At 41.8% G+C, this 26,650-nt stretch overlaps 1 protein-coding gene across 1 annotated transcript in view; it reads right to left on the reverse strand.

The window, feature by feature from the left end:
• The window catches only part of SLC26A4 (solute carrier family 26 member 4), a 48,377-nt gene extending 24,619 nt beyond the window's left edge, over positions 1-23,758 (reverse strand). The window contains exons 1-9 of the mRNA XM_065883884.1: positions 23,595-23,758; positions 21,928-22,067; positions 14,677-14,787; positions 12,812-12,996; positions 12,044-12,208; positions 6,762-6,914; positions 6,570-6,652; positions 2,427-2,574; positions 269-382 (exon numbers count right to left, since the gene is read on the reverse strand). Of these exons, the coding sequence (XP_065739956.1) occupies positions 269-382; positions 2,427-2,574; positions 6,570-6,652; positions 6,762-6,914; positions 12,044-12,208; positions 12,812-12,996; positions 14,677-14,787; positions 21,928-22,067; positions 23,595-23,758 (1,263 nt within the window). The remainder of the gene's footprint in view (positions 1-268; positions 383-2,426; positions 2,575-6,569; positions 6,653-6,761; positions 6,915-12,043; positions 12,209-12,811; positions 12,997-14,676; positions 14,788-21,927; positions 22,068-23,594) is intronic.
• Between the last annotated feature and the right edge of the window lie 2,892 nt (positions 23,759-26,650).

The raw sequence follows: 26,650 nt of genomic DNA on the forward strand, positions 1-26,650 counted from the left end.
CAGCTGAGCACTGACACAAAATGGTTTGAGACTTGGCGCATCAGAAAACCATAAATGTTGCTCTGGAAGAGTTTTTAGGGGAGGGGATGGATCACCGTCAAGGAGATGGAGAGACCCCAGGCGCAATCAGACCAGGAAGTACAAGTTTCTCTTTTCTCAAAGGCTAATCGTCCTGCTGAGTTCTTGTGCAAGCCTTTCTGAGCCACCATTCCCCTGACTCATTCTTTCCATCATTCTAGATGGATATTACGACACCGCTGTTACATACCTGTGTCTTTCCCCCAGTGCTCTCCTGGACGGCGGTGCGGGACAGGGCAGTGGTGGCCACAAAGCAAGAGAAGAATCCAGAGAAGATGTTGCTGATCCCAAAGGCAATGAATTCCTAAGAGAGAGACTGGATGGCAGTGTTGCTACATATCAAATCTTTGCAAGACCCTCGCCGAGTGTTTAAGGAAGAGCATTAAGAAAGCAAACTCTCAAGCCCACCCTGCCTGGGAGTCCCAGTTTAATTCTTACCATTAAAGGTGCTTGGGACCCTTGGAAGACATGGGGACTTCTGGCTCCGTAGAGCCTAAGAGAGGCTTCACTGCTTTCAGTAGTTTTTAAGATTGACTGATCTTTTGCTCAAATGCATATTTCACTTCCTGGTGAGTGGCATATCTGGCATATCTGTAACTCTCACATGAAATATTTTCTCTGTGGTTGGATATTTGCTATGAAGTGTATTATGATTAGGAGGGCTATTATTCTTATTGAGTACTAATCATTTAACTGCTGTAATTGCTATGCTGTTTTCAGAAACCAACCATACTTGCAGATTTGCAAGCAGTGGAAAATCAGCTCACCTGGTAAATGTATCACGTGCTACAAAAAATGTCCTGTATCTATTACAGGTATCCCCTGCTTTTCAAAAGTTCACTTTACGCCACTTGGCTTTTACGAAAGACCTATGTTAGTACCTGCTTTTGCTAACTGAAAGAAATCCCAAGGGGCTTTTTGCTTTTACAAAAAAGGGTGAAAAGCATCTCTTTTGTAGCTAGCCCTTATAGAGGCAGCCTGCCCCCCAAGTAGGGAGAGTGGCACCACCAAGCTCCTCCCCCGGAAACTACACTCAGCATCTCAGCATCGAGCCGCCATTGCTTTGAACTGTGTTGGTGAGCACCTGTGCTTCATCTAAATGGATTTTGTGCATCTGTTTGCAAGATGTGTCCTAAGGTAACTGCTTCTTCACTTTACTGCCATTTCTGCTTAAGAAAGTTTTCACAGGAACGCTCTACGTTAGGGTAGCAGGGGAAACCTGTAATTGCACAATAAACCACCTCAATTTAAAGTGGTCACAACTATTATCATTGGTGTTTGTTGCTCTGTTTTGCCGTGTTATAGCTGTCATTAAAAAAACAATTACCAGGTGATACTAGATTACATGAAGAATTCTTAAATGTTATTTCTGACCTAACTGAATTAACTTTTGAAAAATTAGGATTACTTCAACTTATTTCTTAAAAAGTGAAGTGATGCATATACACTATTAATACTATGTGTAAAATAGACAACTAACGAGAACATACAGTATAGCTCAGGGAACTCTACTTAATGCTCTGTGGTGACCTAAATGGGAAGGAAATCCAAAAAAGAAGGGATATATGTATTCGTATAGCCGACTCACTTTGCTGTGCAGGAGAAACTAACACAACACTGTAAAGCCACTCGACTCCAATAACAATTAATTTTTAAAAAGTACAGTGATGCATACAGTCCAGGGAATAGAGCCAATATTTTCTAAGAATTATAAATGGAGTATAACCTCTAAAGCTTGTGAATCGCTATGTTGTACACCTGAAACTTACATATATAGTACATATAGTACATCCACTATACCTCAATTAAAAAAATAATTTGTTACAAAATGTAAAGCAAAGAAGAGATGTATCCAGCTAATACTACACATGGAGCTTGTTTGGATACTTAACCAGACAAATCAACTGTTTAAAAAAACTTTTTTTTAAACTTTTAGAGATAATCTTAAAACTGACTAGATAGTTGACATTATCAAGGAATTATTGTGAATTCTTTTAGTTGTGATAATGATCTTGTGGTTATACCTGAAAACTGACTGGGTATTAGATGGTATTAGGGAATTACAGCTAGTTTTTTAGATATGATGATGTATCATGATTGCTTTTTACATGCTTATCTTTCAGAGACATATAATAAAATATGGATAAAGAAACAGTAAAATATATTTAAAAAATTAAGTGATACAACATGTATATTTCAAATTAGCACACACAGGAGAGAAACCAACTCAATAAAGATGGGTGGAAGAAACCAATCCCTTCTTTAGCAGACAAGAAAAATCTTTCCCATTTATGTTTTCTTCTTATTTTCAGCCCTACAAAACCAGTTCAGCAAAAGAGTGACCATACCTGGTTCCCATCGATGGTGTAATCATACTTGATGGCGTATACTTTTCCTACAGACACTGCAATGGCATAAGCGACCACAGCGATGGAAAATGATGCAGTCAGCATCTCAGAAAACAAATTCACAGATGGAATTGCCGGAGGCAAAAACCTAGTGAGTTTTTAAATGAAAAATGCTGTGAAAATTTGACCATAATGCTCTTCCCCCACCTCACCAAATGCTCTATCAACCCAGCCACAAGTCAGAAATAAAAGGACTTGATCCAAGAGGGCAAGAGGTACGTGAGATGCATAAGTGGTAGCATCTGTTTTTACAGGTTTCAATCAGAAGTTGGTGCTATCTCACTGGCTGATTCCTTTGTCCCCTATTTGAGAGGCTACAGATGCTGCCTTATCTACGCTCTGACAAGAATAAGCCTGTCATTACTGATTTTTTAATACCATACAATCCCATGCTGTGCCATTTCACACATTAGTGTTTCTCCTTACACAATTTCATCTTAAAGGTCTTTGAATTTAAAAGCTATCCTAGCCATAAAATGAGATTTACCCTGTACAAGGTGAGGTCAGGTCTGTTAAAGAGACAAAGAATGTAAGATGCTAAAAGAGCTAAGTGGAAAATCCATTCTAAGAGCCATGATATTTTAAATCTTCTTGAGTCCGAAAAAGATTAAATGTGTGTAATTATCATAATGCTCCATAGTCACAATGATTAAAACATCCCAACAACTGCGGGATCAAACAGTTGCTGTTTGACAAAACCAGAGCTACTCTACCAACTGTATAAAGAAATACATCTACAAGTTTATAAGCATGCAATTGTCCCCAAATATGAAAATCGGGGTGGTGGTGGATTCCTTTCTTGTACCTATATCTTTTTTTTTTCGGCGTGTGGGCCTCTCACTGTTGTGGCCTCTCCCGTTGCGGAGCACAGGCTCCGGACGCGCAGGCTCAGCGGCCATGGCTCACGGGCCCAGCCGCTTCGCGGCATGTGGGATCTTCCTGGACTGGGGAACGAACCCGTGTCCCCTGCATCGGCAGGCAGACTCTCAACCACTGCGCTACCAGGGAAGCCCACTTGTACCTATATCTTGATTACTATCTGTAGGGTGTAATTCCAGAGGTCCCTGGCCAAAAACCAAAAACAAAAGGCAATCTCCCTGACCTACCTCACACCTGAAGTTCCTTTAATAGGAAACTATATTTTTTTCCACCTATAATTAGAGGGAAGTAGTAAAGTAGAAATGATTCTTATAGAAAGCAATAGAAATCTAGAGCCAGCTAATATCCTAATATTATCCAAATTAATATCCTAATCTAATATCCTAGAAATTGTTGAATCTACCTCTCTTTTTGTTGATACCGGAACTGAGGCCCAGAAAAGTGAAATGATCTGCTCAAGGTCATTTAGTAGGTCCAGGTATGAATGTTAGATATTAGATGATTTCCTGGGTCACAAGATCTGACTGACCCTTTTAGAGGCTGCTGGTTAAGAAAAAGGTTAGTGATGGGACTTCCCTGGCAGTCCAGTTGTTAGGACTCCGGGCTTCCCGTGCAGGGGGCACGGGTTCGATCCCTGGTCTGGGAACTAAGATCCCACATACTGTGCGGTGCGGACAAAAAGTAAAAATTAAAAAACAAAAGACAACAACAGAAAAGAAAAAGGGTCAGTGAGAGAATGAGGGCTCCTCGTTTAGGTGAATCTAGTGGGACACTCAGAAGCTGACCGGACTTGCAGAAATTGTATACTTGGCCAAGCAAGGGAGTAGGGAAGTAAGGCAAGTGGTCACAGTTTTGGGGACAGTGTCATTGGGCACTGAGCGATACTGACATATGGCATTGGCCCTCAATGGGACAAAAGGAAGCTGCTGGCGGCGGCTGTGCTTTTACTCCCTTATTGGGGGATTGATGTGGGGAGGGCATGAAGAGGTGGGTAGCACAGTGTTTCTTTTTGTTCCTCTTCCTTTCGTCCTACTCACCTTTCTCTCCTTTCCTTGCCCTTTTCCAATCTCTCCACAGCACCCTTTCTTTTTCAGGTTTGTTAACGTTATTAGACTTGTTTCAGTGCTACCAAAAAGTTGCACAAGACAAATGGGATCACTGCCCTTGGGGAGGAGCTTTGAGTCCTGGGGGCCAGGCAGGTTAGGTCAGCTGACCAATCACACCAGGCGGTCTGTCAGAGGATGCAACTTGACTAACCCAAGAGCAAGAGGCTAGAGATCCATTCTCAGCAGGAGAGCAGCCAGGAAAGCTCTGGATAGGGTCAGAAAGGATCACTGAGGGCGGGCGTCCCCAACCCCCGTGCCACGGACCAGTACCTGTGCACGCAGATGAGCGGCGGACGAGCGAGCGAAGCTTCATCCGCTGCTCTTCGTCGCTTGTTTTACCGCCTGAACCATCCTCCGCCCCACCCGACCCCCACCCCACTCCGTGCAAAAACTGCCTTTCATGACACCGGTCCCTGGTGCCAAAAAGGCTGGGGACTGCTGACTTAGGGCAGCAAAAATGAGTTCCCTAAATCTATTAATGGAACATGGACTTATGCGACAGGACATTTGCTATGGACCTCCTCTAAGAGTTACACCCTAGGAAGCCTGACAACAGGGATCTATGAGATATATTTTTTATGTAGCTGTTTATAACTACTCAAATAATCTGTTAGGGTGAAAACGCCATAACTCAAATAGCCAGCACTGCATCTTTTTATCACTAAATTTATACCAGCGTTAGGATTCACTATCAAAATGTTGATCCTCTAATGTAAAGTTTCCCAAACTTACCTGAGCATTAGCGTCACTTGAAGCCCATTTGAAAAATATTAATTCCCAGGCCCCTCCTCTGGAAAGCCTGATTCTATAGGTTTGGGGTTGGAACTAGGAATCTGTGTTAACAAGGGCCTCATGTGATTCTTAAAAAAAAGTGAGTTTGGGAAACACCAGAAAGAATGATATGTAAGTTAAGCCCCATGTAGCCAGCTGTAATTTTTCTTTTTCTTTTTTGAACAGATTAGAAGAAATCATAAGATTAACCCAATGGCAAGGCAGCAGTTCCCTGTGGAATAAGCCCTGGGACTGAGCTGGCCTGAGGAGTTTCTATTAAGAGCAGGAGAAACAGACTGTTAACGGTCCCTCGGCTATTATTAAGGGAGGGGAAACCAGTACTTACTAGTTATCTAACAGCAAGTCTAGTCATAGATGCTATAAGTTTATGTTACAAATGTAATAAACATCTGGGTTTCTTTTTCAATGTCATATGATCGAATTATACTGTAGGACCCTTGGTCCACTTTGCACTTTATGAGCGATCTCACTGGTGCTTTACAGCAAGTTCAAGTTGAGATTTCGGTGGTTTGTCATTCTCTTTGTGTCATAGGAGAACCTGCCAGGGCCACAGGACTAGATGGTGACAGAAGTAGACAAAGAACCTCAGTTCTTTACTCTTTTAATTCATCAAACTATCAAATATATCAAACCTCCCTTAGAGATAATGCATTTTATTTATAGGCACAAATGATATAATTATTATCTAAGATGGAGTAAACTAAATGGAGGAGAATTTAGGCCAGATGTCCCTTTTTCCTTAAGCAGATTGTTCTCAGTACAATAAATGTTACTAACCATGATTCTACAGTATGTATAGTATACTGTAATTGTATATGTGAGTTTAAATCAGGAATCTGGCGTTAAAAGTGCATGTCCTGCCACATTTTAAGAACATAAAGAAAAAGAGAGGGCTTCCCTGGTGGCACAGTGGTTGAGAGTCCGCCTGCCGATTCAGGGGACGTGGGTTTGTGCCCCGGTCCCGGAAGATCCCACGTGCCGCGGAGCGGCTGGGCCCGTGAGCCATGGCCGCTGAGCCTGTGGGTCCGGAGCCTGTGCTCCGCAACGCGAGAGGCCACAACAGTGAGAGGCCCGCGTAACGCAAAAGAAAAAAAAGAAAAAGAAAAAGAGAGAGCATATGCGGGTCTCTTTTATACAAATGGCTTGATCTTTATCTACACACATACTGTTTATCTGATAGTTTGCACAAATGGGTATTTCTTTAAGATCACACACAAATAAGACCAATGAAATGAAGCTTAAGTTTCATTTAAACAGAAAGTACTGACAATATATTAGTATTGCCTAAGAGGAACTCCATACTCACCCACTTGGGATGGACTTAACAATGCCAGCGTTATAGTTTTTTTCCAGGTCAACTCCATATGAAATGGCAGTAGCTATTATTGTCTGAAATAAAACAAAAGAGGTTAAAAAAAAAAAAAGTCCATTTGTTTTAACAAGTCCTTTCTTATCAAACTAATTAATGCTGAATTTTCTAATTACACATTCTACTTACCACAATCACTTCTACAGGAATAGGGACTGGGATTTTGTGTTTAAATCGATCATTTAATTCCTTAACTGCCATACAGATGATAATGGTGAGTAATCCAGCAATGAAATCAGCAAGATTAGTGTTACCAATATTTTGAAAAATCTCAATTAGAGTCTGTAAAAAAAAATGTTTTTATATAGTTCCCATATGAAAAATCATATCATCATCAAAGAGCACTTAAGAATTTCATGTAAAATTATAAAAATGTGTTGGTTAATATACAGACCACTGACATCCAATCTTTGCAATATATATACCAAGTTATTAATGATGGTTAACTTGAAGTGGTAAAAGTATGGGTGATTTCTGCTTTCTTATTTTTGCTTATCTGTATTTTTTACAATAAGAATGAGATCTTTTAAAAGAAAGTATATCATTATATACTGTCTTTTGCTTGCAGAAAAGCTTTAAAAGTTTATACCTTAAGTGGTTTTACAGGTGCTATTAAGTGACCTAATTTTCACCATGTTGATATGTATTATTGAGATTAAAAACTGATAAACCAAAAGTCCCAGTTAACCAATATTTTAGGTAAAGCTCTTCACTAAACCTGAGTGATACAGGTGAGAATAAAAATCCCTAAAATTCTTCATATGTAGATACATACAGACTGATCCATTCTTTATGGCAAAGAAAAGCTATTGAATTGATATATAGGTCAAGTATAAATTTTTGGAAATTAATTTGGTACTTAGTTCAAACTTGAACTAAGGTGACTTAAATAAAACTAACTATTTCCAAGTGGACAGACAAGACAGCTCAAGAAAAACTAGTTTTGTTTTGTAAATAGGAGGTTTCTGGGAATCAAGGGAGATTAGCAAGGAAGAATCCTGGAGGAGAACACTAATATCTTTGTTATAGGAACTTCAGTCCCGTAGAAGGCATGACTTTAGAAGGTATTCCTCAATTCTTCGAGACGACTAAGCTCCCAGTGAAGGTTACCTTTCTTTGAATGAGTCCTTTTATAGATATATTTTTATATGAAGATAAAATATTACTTAAAATAATTATAACAACAATGTGGTAACAGTTATGTATAGTGCTCACTGAGTAATGTACGAGTTATCTTGCCAGCAACCTCCACCGCTCTGGAAAACATTCAGGAGTAAGGGAATGAGAGGAGAAGCTACTGTGCAAGCAAAATACATGCTACCAAGTGCTTGAACAAGAGTTCGAGAATCTGACTTGTAGGAAGCCTCTTGGACTTTCACTATTTTTGCCCTTGCTTTAAACACAACACTAGCACATTTACTTTGTCTGCTTTCCAGAGTCAGTAAAAATTGCTAGAGGCAGATACATTGATAGTAACAAGATGATGCAAGTGATAGCAGGGTGAAAAAGGAAAAAACAACAACAACAAAAAAAAAACTACTACCACAAGCGGACACAACAACTCAAGAATTTAAGGCATTTACCATAGCAGTAAACGGCCCTCCACAAACAACTCAGAGTCTTGAAGGTATTGCTGTCTGGCCCTTTACATAATCAATTTTCTGATGATGACCCTGATTAATTCATGAGCTAGATATAATACCTCAATTAATTGTCTATACAATAAAGGTTTACTCTCAATGCAAGACGGAAATATTCAAACTTAAGAACAATCAGAATACCTATCCCGATCCTAAAAACTTTCACCTTACAAAAGTGATCACTACAGGATTGCCATGTAATCTACGAGAGTCACTTAGACCTTTGAAGAAAAAGCACCTGTGGTGTATTAAAAATGTAATATGAGTTGCAAAAACCAAAATCAGTTTATATTACACAATTGCATCAAACAAGGCATATGAATATATTAATTACCTATACTGAGTAGTTATTCAGAATCTTTTTTTTTAATTTTTATTTTATACTGGAGTATAGTTGATTTTACTCAGAATCTCTTATGAAAAGTTCTACAATAGAAAGCTTAATCTATGTGGAAATAAAATTCACCCATAGAAACTGAAGTAGTCAGATTGTACTCAAAGATATAGAAATGAGACTTTACGAAAGCACTGTAAAGTAATTCTAATTTAGTTTACTATTAAAATACTTACTCAAATGTGTTTAAAATATGGATATACTTATGATTCCACATTTCAGCCTAGTATTCTGACCAGTTCAAATCAAGATAATGAAACTTTTCAGAATGGGTAATCTTTTACTATATTTCCTACCATGCTTGGAGAATTTTAGAACCATTTCATTTACAGAATTTCTTCCTTCTGGGTATATGAAGCCTTAAGTTAAAAATTATACCTGATATTACATATGAGGAAATTCACTGGTTAACTTTTGGTGCCAAATTTATTTTAATTCATCTTATCTCTATGAATATAACAAATCCCTCATAATCAGCCCTTGCTGTCAGGCATTTCCTCCTACCAGAACTTCTGTTGCATATATAAGATCAACCCTTAAAATGTTACTTTCCTTTTATAATGGCTTCATTTTTACATACTGAAATAGATTCGAAGTAATGAATCTGATCGAGCTTAGTGGTAGCTTTCAAAACTCCCACCATCTGGGCAGAACTTTTCCGTGTGGTTTTCCTCCTCATTAGGGGAAGAAATGGGGAGGTAACGTCAATTTAGTCAGCAAGCAGAAAGGCTTCCCTTGTCTATTGAGACAAACCATTCAGAGTGAATGGTAGGAAGACATAACCACTTGGAAATGGACTGTGTGATTTACTTACATGATTGAGTAGTTACCTGGTAGCTTGAGTATTACTAGTTCTGAATTCTGACAATTTTCCTTTCTGTCTCTTGTACCCAGCATCTCTGGCATTTGTAAACAAGTTTCTATTTTTCTTTCTTTCCCAATATTTCCTCCTCCCATTACTTGTATTCATTATTTCCTTTTTTTTTTTGGAGGAAGGAGCAGGCAGGCGATCCAGAGCACAAGCTTATAACAAAAGGGATGTTAACTACATTCCAGGGACAGCATCTTACAACAATCTTACAGTCTTTCCTGGAGGAATCCACAGCTGCCCTGCATGTGTTGAAGGATTCTTTCACGAATAATCGCAACTGGTAATATCATAAGCAGAATTCTCTGTTCAGGTACTGAGTGGCTCATTCAACCCTTATGCAATTATTTCCAGACCTGCTGATTCTTTTTTTTTTTTTTTCCAGAGGAGCAAGCTTATATTCATCCTCACACAAGAATGATTGAAGTATCTTTATCCAACTTGGCTGGCCTGGGAGGAATTGCTTGCAGAATTCTGTAACACATTCTAACCTGAGGCTTCAAGAATAATGTTCAACAGGACATAAGTCACATAATAGTTCAAAAACTATTTTTGACCTTGTTCTAGTGTTTCCCGGTTACTTTGGTCTCTGTTGAAAGTGGGGTTATCTGCAGCAAGCTTCATCTTAAACATAGTCCTAGGAGACCAGAAGGACTATTTCTGTCCCCTGTGTGCAGAAGTCCAGCAGCGGCCAGAGACCCAGGTCACCCATCGGCCTAGGCCTCCTGTGATCTGTGAGGATGCAGGCCTAGCGATGTTCACACGAGGAGGCGAGCACACTCAGTCGGAGTGTCTTGGTGGATTCAGGAGTAAGTGGGTTTGTACAGGGAGTGAACAGTGCCTGGCACGTGGCAGGTTTCAATAAATACTTATTGAAAAGATGAATGAATGACAATGAAGGAATAAATGAATGAACAGTTGATAGAGAAAGTAGGAAAGCAAAAAAAAAAATGGTGTGTAGGGACTGCAAAAGTGAGACAGCCTCTCAGAAAAAGGTAGTCAGAAGGTCTCAAAGCAAACCAAGGTCTTAGTAGGAAAAAAATCAACAATGACAGAAATAATGATGAATGAAAAAACAGCTGCTAATAGGCTGGGTCCTTGGGAAGTGAACAGTAAGTTCCATGAGGTCTGCTCATCATGATAATGAAACAGTAATGAACTGAATTGTTACTATGAGCCTGCTATTGTACTAAGTGCTTTACACAAATTTCCATTTTTAATCCTCAGAGTGCTAGCAAGCAGCTACTCTCATTACTCCCATTTTACAGCTGAGAACACTGAGGCTTAGAAAAGTTAAATATGACATGACCAGAATCACACGTGTCATAGGTGGTGGAATCAAGACTCCAACTCAAGTCTAGTTAAGTTCAAAGTCTATGGTCTTAATCACTATGTTAAACTGCCTCCTCTCCCTAGTCCCACTGCCTAGCACAGTATCTGGCCTGGAGTAGGCACTCGGTATGTCTGTTGAATGGACAGAGTAATGTGGGATTATGGCACTGCTGAGCAAATTCCTGTCCACCTCACTAATTTTTAGATATGTATGCATGGCCTTACATCATTTTAGAAGCTAATACATGGGTCATTAAAGGACTCAAACTCATTCTTAATGCTGGCACATTGTATTTGCCTTGTATCATTCTCCCCAAGCTAGGGTGACATCATGTTACTATTACCACCATTTTTCAAGCGTTGATAACATGCTTTATATAGAACATACATTTAGATCCAAGAACTTTTTCAAATCTAATTAGTGTGATCTACATCCTTCTTTTGCATCTCTTTTGCATGTTGAATCATCTCTGAATCTAATGTTCCTCTTCGTCTATAATTGCTGAGACATTTACATTATGCATTTTATGGACTCTCACAGTTAAAAAGGGCTTTAGAGATACATCTCCAATCATTTCACTTTATAAATAAGACAGAAAAGCCTTGAGATGTGAAATAATAATTTCAAAACAACACTTTTTTTTTTGACTACTTGTTATATGCCAGCCCCTAGGCCAAGTGCTTCTCACATATCCTTATTTAACTTAATTGGTAGATATTACCACCAACTCCATTTTGTGGAGAAGGAAGCTGAGGCATGGTGATTTGCTCATGTGATAGTGCAAATAATAAACAATAGGGTCAGGATATGAATCCCGTTCATCCAAACTGAGCTTTCAGCCACTGTCCTACACCATGTGTCCAAGGTCACTTAGCTTAGCAGAGGCAAAATTGAGAATGGGGTTCCAGTCTGCTGCCTCCCAGGCCAGTCTTCACTGTAGCACTTTGTTTTCATTAATATTTTTAAGAGTAATGATCCTTCTGCAACCATTTTGATCAACTGAGAAAAATGTTTTGCAAAATCTGCCTTTTTCAATGTTACCCCTGATTCTACTGCTTCTTTCAGAGAAGAATGTTTTCAGTGGCTCCCAAAGTATGGCATGGAGGAACGTACACACTCCAGACTCAAGTTCAAGAGGAAAAGTGAGCCATCCCTGGATTAAGAAGCAGCACTTACATAGATAATGGAGAGAATTCCATTATAGTTTTTGGTTGAAACATTGAGGACAATCTTTAGCTGTGAGACCAACACTTGGAAGGCAGCAGCTGTTGTGAATCCACCAACCAAAGGATCTGCCAGGTACCTCACAATGAATCCAATCTGCAAACCTCCAAATATCAACTAGAACAAGAAGAAGGAAGGAAAAATTAAATGTTTGCCTGGGAGAAGGATCAACCCTTTTGAACTATTAATGAATTAAGTTTAACACCAATTAAAACTCTGGTAGCCTGCCGATAACACAAAAATACTTGTAGGAAAGAAATCTGAATTTCTTAATGCCCTCTCTCCTCCACCACTCTAAAATTTGAAAACCATTTGTAGTACGAACATTAAGTATTTCTAGATATGTAATAAGAAAAGAAAAATTCATGTAGCTTATTTCTGTGACTTGCAGTTTCCATGGCTCTGCTCAGCAGAGCATTTTTTTTCTCTTTATGGGTTCTGGCACATTTCCCTTCTCTTATTCTCATTTGAATCACACATGTTCTTCTGCCTTTTTTTTTTTTTTTTCTGCCTCTGACTTTGATGATTAAGTGAGCCTTAATAAGTGGGGGCTTGCTGACTATTTTAGCATCTGACCTAAAACAATATAACTTAAAGAATAACTTTGAGGGGTCGGTAAATTGTTTTGCTTTTAAATGAATCTTTAAGTCCACATGCTCTACAGTTAATTCTTTCAAATACAAATCATGCCAATCTGTATATTCCTTGTAAGCCCATTACCTGTATGATTCCAACCAAAAGAGTAAGGGTGCTCGCAATCAATACTCTTGCTTCATCTCTAGCTGCAGAGTCTATCATGGTGGTATTCAGTGTAGTTCCATTACTGCTGGACATGAGAAAGTGTTCGTCGGGGGCCATGCTCAGAACAACAGATCCCACCATTAAACTGACCACTGGGAAAGGTCCTGGGGAAAAAAAGTCTCTTATCAACTAATAATTATCAATCACTTGTAAATCAACTATACCTCCATAAAAAAACTTTTAAAAATTATTATTATTAATTGCAAATGTTTAGGCTCAACATGTCTACATAGGATTAGAAAGATGTGTGAAGTAATTAGCTGTGATTGGGAAAATACTGTTTGTTCACAAAAAAAAGCTAAAAAGTAGATGCTTCAATGCATTCATGACCCAGAAATGAGCAAGAGAGACATGTAGGTGGGTCATTGTAATACAGCTTTCAGACTGCTTTGTAAGCACACAGGAAGGGTGTCTAACCTATCTGTGTGTGATCTTTACGTATATGGGTGGGACATGGGGGGTGGAGGGAGGAGTTGTCAAGAAAGGTTTCCTGGCAGAAATGGCATACTAGCTGAGTCATTACTTGTTCCATCTTATTTTTATTCCAGGTAAGTTCATTTCCTAGAGCATCCAACGTCCTGATCTCTGTGGAGATAAGGACCTTGATCAATATCACCTGATCAAAACTAGGTTAAAGAAATAGCAAAGGGAGTATAGAGTTTCTCTTTTTCTCTTTCCAAGACAAATTTTTTCATATCAAATGCCAGTCTGTAAGATTCTACGTTTCAAAGGTACTTTTCTTTCAGCAGCTGCTCCATTCACTACTGATGTTTTTATCCATGATGATGATGATCCTATCCTTTGATCATGGAAGGCTTTAACAGCTGGGAGGGCTCAGTACCAAAATCCAGTAACCCGGAGTGTCTAAATGTATAGAACACCAAAGAGAAACAAATCAGCTTCTGTGTTCCTCACCTCGTCATGCATTTGATACTGATCTACTCTCCCAGGTGAGAAAGTTATTTTACTCAATAACCTCATTCTGAGCTCCTTTTATAGACAAGGCAATATGCCAGACACTGGGGGAAATACAACGAAGGATAAGGATATGGGCTGGGGATATAGTAGTAGATGGCTGCATTTGTTTCAAAAGGATTGCCCAGGTACACATGTCTAGCCAGCAGATGGATGTAGGCGAAAAGTTATCTCAAGTGTAAATGTCAACGTTGCAAAATAGCATTAAAACACTCATTTACTAGAACATTTTAGCAGAAGAAAATTCAAATTTTAGGAAGTTCAGGAAATAAATCTATTTTGGGCCATACCAAGAAGGACAGCCAAGCTCAGTTTCTAAATTGTTGTGGCACGATTTTGCCAGTCTTCCAATATTAGTGACTTAAAATAAGTATGCTCTTTAATAAGACAATGAATATGTATTTGATGAACATAATTTAGTAAAAGCTAAGTTAATCTAGTAAAACAGCAGGTTTGAAGACCTCTTGAAGATTATTTTTCCCTTGTCATTTTTGATTTTAGAACACTTTCTAAATATAGAGTCAAATGTATTACATTTTTGAAAAGCAAAACATGCTAAGATTTGAAGGTAGGCTACAATTTTTTAACAATCTTTCAATTTTCTCCTCTTCATTAAAAAAAAGGGGATTGAGTGTAAAGCTTACACTTTACACTTAAGAACCATTGCATCATTGAATAGGAAAAGCGGGTAAAGCACTGATGCCCTATCTCCCTAGAAAACATTAACAAAGATATGGAAGCAGAACACACATAATATAGCCCAAACACGTTAAATGTGAACAAATAGAATTGTATATGCTTATAATTACCAACTGAGATGTGTCTTGATGTTCCGAAGATAAAGTATGTCAGGATAGGAAAAAAAGCCGAGTAGAGACCATATCCAACAGGAACAGCAGCTAGTAGAGCATACGCCATGCCTGAAAGTACATCCAAAATGATCAAATTCAGAAACAAAAGTTATGCTTTATGTCTACGGTAGAGAGAAAGGCCTTTTCATAGATCTCTTCAACTTACAGCTCATTCTGAGTGATTTCCTTACTACGCTAGGATGCAGAACATGATTCAAATCAGCTGGGATAATGATTGCAGCTCACGTATCACCTGCTCAAAGGAGCCGACTCAACTGATTAGTAGTTCAATCATCAGGTGAGTGGAAAAAGAAAGTCAAGTCAGTTGTTGATTAAAAACTTGATCGAGGGCTTCCCTGGTGGCGCAGTGGTTGAGAGTCCGCCTGCCGATGCAGGGGGTATGGGTTCGTGCCCCGGTCCGGGCAGATCCCACATGCCGCGGAGCGGCTGGGCCCGTGAGCCATGGCCACTGAGCCTGCGCATCCGGAGCCTGCGCTCCGCCACCAGAGAGGCCACAACAGTGAGAGGCCCATGTACCGCAAAAAAAAAAACAAAAACAACTTGATCAATTCAGTTCAAAGGCTCAGGCTGGGTTTGTCTGAATTCAGTGTTCCAGTGTTGTGAGGAACACAGTCATTGTTGCCTGCCCTTTCTCCTTTCTTGTGGGGGAACAGAAGTTAGATCCAAACAAAGGAAAAAATCTGACCTTTGTACACAGCATAGGCTCTCCACTAGGAGATCAACACCTTCGCTAGGCTATCCCAAGTGGCTTCTGGGTCCATGAATGTCACACTGTATGGAGAAATCTCAACCTTTCTGTGTACATGGCAGTGGAAGACAATAATGTGTTGGCTTTTTGTTTGTTTGTTTTTTGCCTTAAACAACAAACATCTGTTTCTCACAGTTCTGAAGACTGAGAGCTTCAGGATCAAAGTACCAGCAGTTTCAGTGTCTGGTGAGGGCCCTCTTTCTGGTTTGCAGATGGCTGCCTTCTTGTTGTATCCTCACATGGCACAGAGAGAGTGAGCTCTGGGCTCTTCCTCTTTTTATAAGGGGATTCTACCTGATTACTTCCCAAAGGCTCCCACCTCCAAATATTATCACAATGGGGATAAAGGCTTCAAGATAAGAATTTTGGAGGAACACAAACATTCAGTCCATAGCCCTTTCCTTCTCCTGGGGGTTTTTTTTGATTAAATACTTCTTAGGTAGTCAGCACATCTTACTCTATATTACCCCCCTACATTTTACTCACTCACAGTGACAGAAAATCAAGCCCTTTGACCTTTAGGTCATTAATAAAGGATTACATTTATAACAGTAAAAAAAAAAAAAGTGGCAACAACCTAAATATCTTGGCCTCTGAGTACCCAAAATTATTTACTGAATGAATGTTTCAAAACAGGGAAGTGGTTAACTAAATTATACTGTAATTCTATGAAATGAAGTTGATGTGCTACATAGAAATAATTTACTACTAATAATTTACCTATCTCTAGTACAATAAAGTGCATATAAGAAATAAGTGAGAAAAGGCAGGACTCAAAATAGTGATCAGGGAATTTCCTGGTTATCCAGTGGTTAGGACTTGGCACTTTCACTGCCATGGCCCAGGTTCAATCCCTGGTCAGGGAACTAAGATCCCACAAGTGAGCAGAGCAGCCAAAAAAAAAAAAAAAACAAACCACAAAATAGTGATCAGTAGGCATGCTTCAACTTTTGTTAAAGTAAACGTGTTTGTTGTATGCATTTAAAAATATGAAAAGATTTAACAGAATTCAGGTACGCAAAGACTATAATATAATAAACACCCATGTACCCACCCTCTAGCTTAAGAAATAAATTATTGCCAGTACAGTTGAAACTCTCTATATACTCTTTCTCATTCACATCGTCTTTCCTCCCTCCACCCTCAGGAATCAACCACTATCCTGAATTTAGTGCTTACCATTCTCAGACATTTCTTTATACATTTACGTAGATGTGCATTTATGTGTCTAGTAGGATATTTACTAAAATATGGGTTTAGTGGGTTATCTATATGCTAGGATCAAAGGAGACTTCTCATTTGTTGAAGAGGTATTTTTTTCATGTTCCTTATATGTATTTTCTAGATTCCCACAATAAACATTCATTCATTCATTCAGCAACTATTGATTATGTACCCTCCATGTGCCAGGCACTGTTGTAGGTTTGTGGGAATATGGGAGTGGACAAAACAAAGTCTCTGCCCTTAGAGAGTTTTCATTCTAGAAGAATCTGTATTACTGATGCAAATGTTTTCATATATAAATTACAACAAGGAATTGCAATAAACAGTCATCCCAAGAGCATAGAGTAGAAAGGTGAGGCCACAAAGGGAAGACAAGAAAAGAAGGAGCAAAAACAAAAGCAAAAAAAAAAAATTTTTTTTTAAATATTAAAAAATAAAAGAGGGCTTCCCTGGTGGCGCAGTGGTTGAGAGTGTTTTTTTCAAGTATCTGTATTTTTTTCAAGTCTATGTATTATTTTCAAGTCTTTCTCAAACTTCCACTTGCCTAAACTGGGCTCTGCAGTCCTTACAGGCCTGGAAAATGGAGGCTTTTTCAGTTTTCACGAAGTATCCCATTTCAGGACAACTGCTACTCAGATATACTGTAATCATAAGGGAATTTGGTACAACAATTTTGAAATTACATAATTTGTAAAGAAATCTAAGCCATTGATTTAAACTATGGAATCTCTTGTGTTGGCACCCTTCCTATGTAGGATGGTGGCATGTATTGATAAAGGTGCTAGCAAACATTCGGAAGCATCTAGAAGGCAAAAGTATCCATAGAAAGTAGAGAGCAGGTTCCCCATAGGTACGATTAAAAATAGCACTAGGGGCTTCCCTGGTGGCACAGTGGTTGAGAATCCGCCTGCTGATGTAGGGGACGCGGGTTCGTGCCCCGGTCTGGGAGGATCCCACGTGCCGCGGAGAGGCTGGGCCCGTGAGCCGTGGCCGCTGGGCCTGCGCATCCGGAGCCTGTGCTCTGCGACGGGAGAGGCTGCAGCAGTGAGAGGCCCGAGTACCGCAAAAAAAAAAAATAGCACTAAAAGGGCTGCACTGATTTCTTGCTGCCTAGTGGGAACTTTTTGTTAATAATAAAAGTAAAAAAGATTTCATGATCCTTAGCATTTCTGGCTTCTCAGTAACTCCGATGAGTTTTTCCCTACCCCTCAGCTGCCCAGCCAGTGGTTATATTGGTTATATCGTGGACCTTGCCATCCCTAGAAACTGCAGCGCCACCTCTGAGATCTCAACGTTGAGCCTCCTGCTCTCCACCTACAGCCACCTAGCCTCTCCGCTCACCTACTCCAGAATCCTTACTGCAACATTTCTTTGTCCTCAGGAGGCTTCTAATCCATGAACGGATCCACTATCCTTGGCAGCCTCTCATATTCACTTGCCTCCTTGTCCATAGAATTTTCACAAGTACTCTGAACTTCCTGGCTTCACTCTCTCTCTCCTTCCCCTGTCTTCTCTGGTAAAGCCCCAGTCTGGCCAAACCCAAGCATCACCCTATTCCATGCCAGGATTCAAGCAGCTGGATAACTGAACTAAAGTTCTCTCATTTGGGCTGGCCAGTTTCACATAAATTTCATGATCGCAAGCCCCAGATGGGAACTCCACGCTGCCTGGCCATCCAATTTCATTTCCTCAGGAAGTGTGCTTTACCTCACCCCGAGATAGCTACTCAGACTTCCCCTACTTCCCTCAAACTCCCCATCCCCCTTCTCTATACAGACACTGTTTAGAGATGAATCGTAGACTTCATCCAAAACATGGACTCCGTGAGATGCCTGTTGGCTTTTTACCAAAATTTCCAATCTCTCTGCATCTGCACAGTTTTGTCTGTCTTTTCTCCTTTGGAAATGGAGGGAAAATATCCCACCTATCTTTAAGGAGCAGCCCTCCCACTTCTATCCTTGAACCGATCTACACTTGCCCCTTCTTGTCACTTTTAGTTGTTTCTCCTCTACCTCATGGACCACAGATCTCATGGTCCACTGGGTCACATCTGTGTTCTAGTACCTCCTATATTAAAAGAAAAATAAATCCTTCCATCACTTTATCTTTGCCTTTTATGCCTCTGTTTACAGCCATTTCTCTACTCTGCTTCACAGCAAACCTTCTTAAAAGTATTGTCTGTGTTCCATCACCAAGAGCATTCCATACTACAGACCCCTCTATCCTTAAAAAAAAAAAGAAAGAAAAGAAAACAACTCCTCTCTTGGCTTCTGACCCCACATTCCTCAGACTGTTCTTTTTCTCTAACTTCCTGAGCCCAACCTCCTCATGTTTCTTTGTGGCCCCTCCTCAACTCCCCGACCTTTAAGTACTCCAGCCCCATTCTCCCCCCCATCTGCCCTTTCTCCCTAGGTAGTTTCAGGCATTACCACTCCTTTAAATATCACCTCTAAAGTGATGCTTTCTGGACTTTTATGTCTAGCCCAGACCTCTCCAATGACCTTCCCACTTCTAGTATCTCCAACTCCATATTTGGCGTCTCAAATGTGGCATGTCCAAAAGGAAATGCTTGGTTTTCCATCCCAATCCTGGTCCTCAGCCAGTCCCAATCCATCAGTATATTACCCGTGATTCCTGCTCCAAAATACATTTCAGGGGACTTCCCTGGTGGTACAGTGGTTAAGACTTCTCACTTCCAATGCAGGGGCGCCGGTTCAATCTCGGGTACAGCCAAGCAATGTATATATTTATTTCAGATCTGTGCAGCTCTCTCTAATCTCCTGCTTGATTGGCTTCAAGCCGAACCATCTATCCTCAGGGCTGGGATTTGGGAGAGGCAAGCAAGCAAGCGAAGTGCCTGGGGCGCATTATTGAAGAAGGCCCCCAGAGAGTAACTCATTTAAGCATCTTAATCCTGGCCCTGTCTAACCTTATCTCCTCCTGTTCACTCCCCCCAGCCCGCCCCCTCCTCCACCCACACTGGAATTCTTCCCGTTCCTCCCTTGAAAATACTATGCTCTTTTTGACCTCAGGGACTTTGCACCTTTGCCTGGTACACCCTTCTTTCTGCTCCTTACACGGCTGTCTCCTTCCCATCCTCCTGACCCTGATTAAATTTCACCCCCTCAGGAAGCCTTCCTTGACCATTCTAACTAAAATAAACACTCCATCCCCAAATTAATCCCTATTCAAGCCTATTTAATCCACCATAATAGATATCACAATCTGTAATTATTTTTCTATTTATCTGCTTATTTATTTAATTCCTCTGTCTCCCACTTAAAATGAGCTGCGTGAGGTCAGTACCCACCCATGTCTGTCCGTAAACCACTGAATCCCCATGGCTGGCCTGCATATGTTATTAGATGAATGAATGATGATGAATGATGAATGAACATATGAACGAACCACGTTCACCTCCCAGAAATCCACCTTACAAAGATAACTTCATAGAGATCATGTTTCTGGAAAGCGTATCAGTCATAAAGTGAGGAACTGCATCGTTTGTAAATTAAGATCCTAGGAATTAGACTCTGGGTTCAAATCCCAGCTCCACAACTTACCAGCTCCATGACCTTGGACAGGATGCTTAATAAACGAAACTAAAACTAAAGTTAATTCTTATAAGATACTTGTCTATGAACACTTGGGGGACACAGCTTGAAACACCATTTTTCATACATAAAGATGATTCATTATCAGGAATGCAATTCAGTCCTCTTTAGTAAAGCTTTCCAGGGCCACCTATTTTGTGCCAGTCTCATGCTAGGCACTGGCTAAACAAATATGAATTAGACAGTTCCTGTTCCCCAGGAGCCACAGGGCATTGCCATGTCACAGCTATTAGAGTCCACTGTGTACACGGCACTTGGCATCATCTAACGGCACTTGGCATCATTTAACGTATGAACCGCACTGCCCCATCCACCTTTGTGATTGAAAACATGGTTGGCCAGGCTGTGGCTCTGCACTGGGGCCACAGAACATCTTCCTTCTCTGTGGGAATCTCCCTGGCCTCATCTGAATAATGCTGAGAGCTCTATAGACAAATTTTGTCTCATGGCATTGCTCAACCTCTATTACTAACTTCTGAAATAGTCCATTTCCAAGCCATCTCTCTACACACCTTTCTACCCCACCCTACTTCCCATCACTTGGCAAACTGAGACTTAACCTTCAGGGAAACAGCTCTGATGACTCCTCCTCTAGGAAGCCATTCCCAGTCTCCGAAGGCTGGGTTGAGTGCCCCTGTGTGCACTCCCTTCCCAAGCAATGTTACCCCTGCTACGGTTGGTCCTTCCATTGAATTGTTATCTATCTCCTCATTGGACTATGAGCTCCTTGAAAGCAGGTGGTGCATCTTATTCATGTCAGAATACCTAGTGCCTGGCACCTACTAGATACTCCATAAAATGACAATAAATAAATGAGATTTCTGTTTTCATGGTCCAGAAGCTTTGTAGAGTTGAGGCAAGGGCAGAAGCAAGACGATGCGGGTGGAGGACAAAGGAGAATGCCCATACTGCTATGCACCAGCCATGCAATAGATTTCCAAGATGTTCATGGAAATGTGGCATAAAGGCAGTTTAAAAAATGTCCTGTGTTGGGACATTTTGCCAAAAGATTAAAATACGGGGATGGATTTAAAAAGGGGAGGGGGAGGTAAGGGGAGAAAAAGCTACTTACGTGTAGTCCAGGCTAAAATACGTCCTTCCCTTTCCCTTAAGTCAGTTTCAAACTGGAGGTCAAGACCATGTATGCAATGTAAAATAATTTAACGGCCTACAATCATCATTTAAAAAATATAAGCAGAATAGAATAGGACAGAATAGAAAATAGCAGAGTGTATCACCTGTAGTGAGGGTAAATATTATTTCACAAAACTTGAGATATGTGTGTATAGATCATGATGTAATACAGATTTCTTACTGTGAGTTCTGGTCAGTGAAAATTGGGAAGCTGCTGCTTAGGTGATAGGGCTCTAGTTGGAGCCATTCAGCTAAAGAAGCAGCAGGGCTTCCCCGGAAGAGAACTCCAAGGAAGAGGAGAAACAGGGGAATCTCACCACTAAGGGGCAGACTCTGGAGGAAAGATGAAGGCTGTGGAGGGTGAGCAAGCCTTTGTTGCAGACCCATGGGAGCAAGGGGAGAGTTAGGAACGGCTGCTTGGAGACTGCAGTTCTCCATAATTTGGGAGCTAGTCCACCACCATCTTACCTTGCAGTGTCCCCACTAGCCCAGTACTAAATCCCGAAATGGTATCACTAAGCAGCCATTCCTTGATCCGGTATTTGGGGAGCCAGTCCAAGATGGGCAGGAGAGTCTTCAGCACACCAAGGGTTCTCTTTCTTGAACAACTGTCAAAAGGCAAGAAAACTGGACTTCCAATCCAATCTGCGTCACAGCCCACTGCAAATCACAAAGTTTTGAACTGAACTCTGCTAATGTTTCTAACTATTTAGAAAAAAGGATAGAAACTGCATGGAAAATACTAACAGTGAAGTGCTTACCATGTCTTTGCCAAGAACTCTATTTACCCTTTTAAATGTACTGTACTAGAAAACACAGGATTAAGTGTTCCTTCCCCTCTCCCACCTTCTTAATCCTCTGAGAAAATATCCCTAAGCAAGAACCCATTTTCTGGTCCAGCCCCAGATTGATCAATGTAGGGTCTTTAAGTGGAGATTAATTTTTGGACTTCTAACCCAGGCACTTTCTTCTTCTTCTCTTTTTCTTTCAAGAAACATAAACAAACTCTATATATTTTGGCAATAGGATCTTGGAGCCAGTTTTTACAACCCTTAACATGATGAATCTATATCTTGCTGCACCTTGCTATCTAGTTTTTAAAATTCAACAACCTATAGGTAAAAGAAGAAACATATTAAAAGTAGGTGAACACTATTTGACTCCTGATTCAAATAAATTATTTTAAAAATTATATTTATGAGACAATTTGAAATTTTGGACTTAATTTTTTACATTAAGGAATTTTTAAATTTTTGTGTGTGATAATGGAATTGTGGTTGTATTTTTTGAGTGTCCCTAAAGATATATACAGACAAAATAAAAAACAAAAAAACAAAAAGAAACACCATATGGGACTTATGTTAAAAAAAAAAAAGTCGAGCGGGGCAAGTATGTGGTGAAACAAGATTAACTTTGAGGTGATCATCTTTGAAGCTGGGTGATGGGTAAAAACATGGGAGGGGGTTCATTACACTACTATGCCTACTTTTGAATGTGTTTGAAATGTTTTATAATAAAAGGTTTTTTAACAGAAAAAAAATCTAGCAGCAGCTGATAGTTCCCTTTTTGTTTGTGATATCTACTTACGGGTGTCCCGTTTGGGTTTAGAGATTGATGGAGGTTCTTCTCGGGGCGCCCTACTGCCTGACAGTGGACAGCTTGGAGCACAACGCGCTCCGTGTTCTCGCCTTCACTTCGCGTCTCTGAGTGGCATCCGTCCTAGATGAGTTTGGGGCTTTCAAGGATTCTTGGTCAGGTGACGGGTTACCCATCACCTCTCTGTAATCGAGCACCTTGCTCTCCCTCTCTCCTCAGCCTAGCCTTCACGAGAAGGCCGTAGGGACCCTCTGTACCCCAAGGCGCACTCCAGGTGCCCTCAAGAGAGGAAAAGGAGATGCGGCTCCCCGAACACACCCTCTCCAAAGATGAGCTTCCGAGACTAGGGTCGATTCGGGCCGAGAATGATAGAGCCACTCTCCCACCGGGAAGGCCAGAGTCCGTGAGCTGACCGAAGCCGGGTCGACCCTGCAGGGCGGCGCAGCATCCCACACTCCGCCGCCGGGCACGCCCGCGGGTCGGCGCGCCCGGATTCCCGGCTTCACTGAGCCCCGCGCCCCGCCCGCCGCGGCTGCTACCTGCAGCCCTTGGCCAGGCTCTCCCGCAGCGTCTTGCGCTCCTGCAGGCGCCGCTCGTACTGCTGCTGGAAGGCGAGCTCGCTGTAGACCGGCCGCGACACCACGTAGCTGCAGCTGTACTCGGGGAGCGGCGGCGGCTCCAACCTGCCGCCCGGCGCTGCCATGACCTGCGAGGCGGAGGATGACGAGGAGGGAGGAGATGGAACGAGGGAAGAGAAGAGGAGGTGAAGACCGCCCGTTAGCCGCCCCCGGCCGGCCCCACCTGTTGCAGCCGATCCCCGAGACCCTGGTCCGCGCGCTGCCGCCCTCTGCGCCCGGGCCCGCCACCCCCGGGCGCGCACCTCCAGCCTGCAGGGGGCCCTGAGGACCTCTGGGTCCCGAGCCTGCACCTGCCGCCTGGCGCAACCGGACTTTAATAAGAGAGTGAGCCCGGCGCTGGGGGGCGGCGGGAGCCCGACCCAGTCCCCTCAGATGGGCAGCCAGGGCGCTGTCCGCGTCCTGAAATCTCCCCAAACCCGGGCTGGGGCCCGCGGCGCGCAGGGGGCAGGAAGGGGGACCCTGTGAACGTCCCTCTCTCCCCGCACCCAACCCAGGGCGCAGCACCAGGCGCGCCCTGGGAAAGAAGCACAACCCCCGGGGCCGGGCGTGGAACCCTCAGGCCATGCTCCCCGGGTCCCGAGGCTGCGCGCGCGCTGCAGGCAAATTCCAGCAGCCGGGCGCGCTCTCCCGGGGACAGAACTTTGGGCGGGTGAGCAGGTCTCACCCCTCGGCCTGTTTTCCTAGCTTCCTTCTCGCACTCAGCTTCTCAGAAAGAAGGCTGTACTGTCCCCTGCCCGGCGGCTCTGTGTCACCCCACCCCCTCCACTAGTCCCATACCCAACCAGCGGTGCCTCCCCGGGAGTTAAGCCAGGGCAGGGTGGGGTGCGCTGCATCTTCAGCGACGATCTCACCTGCTTCGGCTCAAGTCCGGCCCGGAATGCCCCCGGGACAGCCGTTCCGCCGCCTTTATAGCGCTCGCAGAAGGCAGTGAGACGTTTTATTTATGGAGCAACAGAGACACCTTAGTCCAAAAGAGGGACACACAGGCAGCGGTCTTTCCCCCACCTATCCTACCGGGAAAAAAAAAAAATCCGACCCCTCCCGAATTCTTTCCCTTTCCCGAACCAGGAAGGCTAAGAATCTTACTGGCTGTCACCCAGGGGCCACCCGAATCCTCACTCGCGCCCTAATTACTAACGTGGGTTACGAGGTCAGGGGCGAAACAGCCCCTGGGGAGTTTATTACGGAGAGCAGAGCCCAGCGTGGAAGAAGAGGTCAGCTATTGCGGGGAACGCTGACCTTGACCCCTAGGTTGTATGAATCCGGAAGCTCCAAGGTCTGGCACGCAGCTCTCACACCAGGTGGAGAGGAGGAAAGGAGCAGTGGCCAGTTTTGCATTTAATAAGACTTTGGATTTCTAGAAAGTCTTTCTTTAGAAGTACCCAGTGGGTGGTGGTTATAGAGAGTTCATAATTTATTCGTAAATGTTAGATACGAACTTTTCTGTGTTTGTGTGTATTTCACTTCACAACCAAAATCAAGTGCTCAGGTGGCCCCTTTTCTTACCTGACTGACTCTGGTTCTTTTGATGTTTCTTCTCGTTCATCTGAACAGTCAAGGAGGGAATAAATTGGACTAAACAGGAATCAAGACTAGAAGAGAGAGAGTGGGGAGTCTGATGTATCCTACTTAATCAGTGTTTTGTCTTCTGCTGGGATGAATCTTGCTAAAACTGACTAATACGGGTTAAGATGAAGGGAAGGAGAGTTTGGTAAACAGGAAGATTCTCTCCTGATTATCAGTAAATGCAGAACAGTCTCTAAAATATGGACCTTCTGGACACCAGCCTTCAGTTACCCAGCTGGAAAATTCAGACAATGACCATTCTATAAGCAACAGGAAACAGAATCCTCACAGGAGAACCCTAGTGTAAATCCCCTGAAATTGTATTCAACATGGTGTGGTGAACATGTGTGTGTTTTTCTGAGGGATGAATGAGTCAACAGCTTTCAACAGATCTTCCAAAGCTTACTTGACCATTATTAAGGTTAAGAACCCTTGAAGAAAGGACCTGAAAAGAAATCCAAGGACTTCCCTCGCCATCCATTGCTTAAGACTGTGCTTTCAATGCAGGGGACACGGGTTCGATCCCTGGTTGGGGAATTAAGATCCCACATGCTGTGCAGCCAAAAAAAAAAAAAAATCCAGGTCATGAAGTTTAGAACTTTTATCCATCTGCAGAGGAGAATACATACATACATACATACATACATATATATATATATATATATATGGAAAGAGGCCAGGGATGCTACTAAACAACCTACAATGAAGTTTTCAGTCCAAGTTTCTGTATGTTATTCGAATGTACATTTATTAATAAGTTGTTATGTGTACTAAATATATGCATCTCTCTCCATATATACAGTACACTGAAATAGAGGCAAGTTTTTTAAAGTAGATTCTGAATGTTCCCACTTATCACACCCCCACACACACCTTCAACGTCCAGTTAAAACACTGTCTCAAGCATGAACAGTGCTTGAGTCTCTCAGAATTAATCCAGTTACTTCTCTGGATTGTCTTGGCACCTTATCTGGGCCTCTCTCTTTAAGACACCTCTCACTATCTACCTTAGTATCATAATTTGATTTACATACAGGTCTTATCTCCCTCACTAGACAAAAACTTCTTGAGGGCAAGCACAATGTCTCCCTCCAGTCATTATTTCCTTCTATAATGTTTTCTAAAAAGATATAGCTATAGCCCAAACATAGTTTTTTTTAAAAAACTAAAAATTATGCTATATATGGGTCTACAACTTTTTTTTTTTTCAGTTAAGGCTATGTTAGGAATATTTTTCCAGGTGAATATATATGGATTTTTCTTAACTTTTTAAATAGCTGCCTAAGATTTCATACTATAACTCAGTTCCACGGTAACTCACCTAGACGATTCACAATTCTTTACTGATTTAATTTGGAGGCATTCTGTGCAAATATAATCTGTTTCTCATT

Source organism: Phocoena phocoena, chromosome 9 (assembly GCF_963924675.1).
Source record: "Phocoena phocoena chromosome 9, mPhoPho1.1, whole genome shotgun sequence".
Lineage (NCBI taxonomy): Eukaryota > Metazoa > Chordata > Mammalia > Artiodactyla > Phocoenidae > Phocoena > Phocoena phocoena.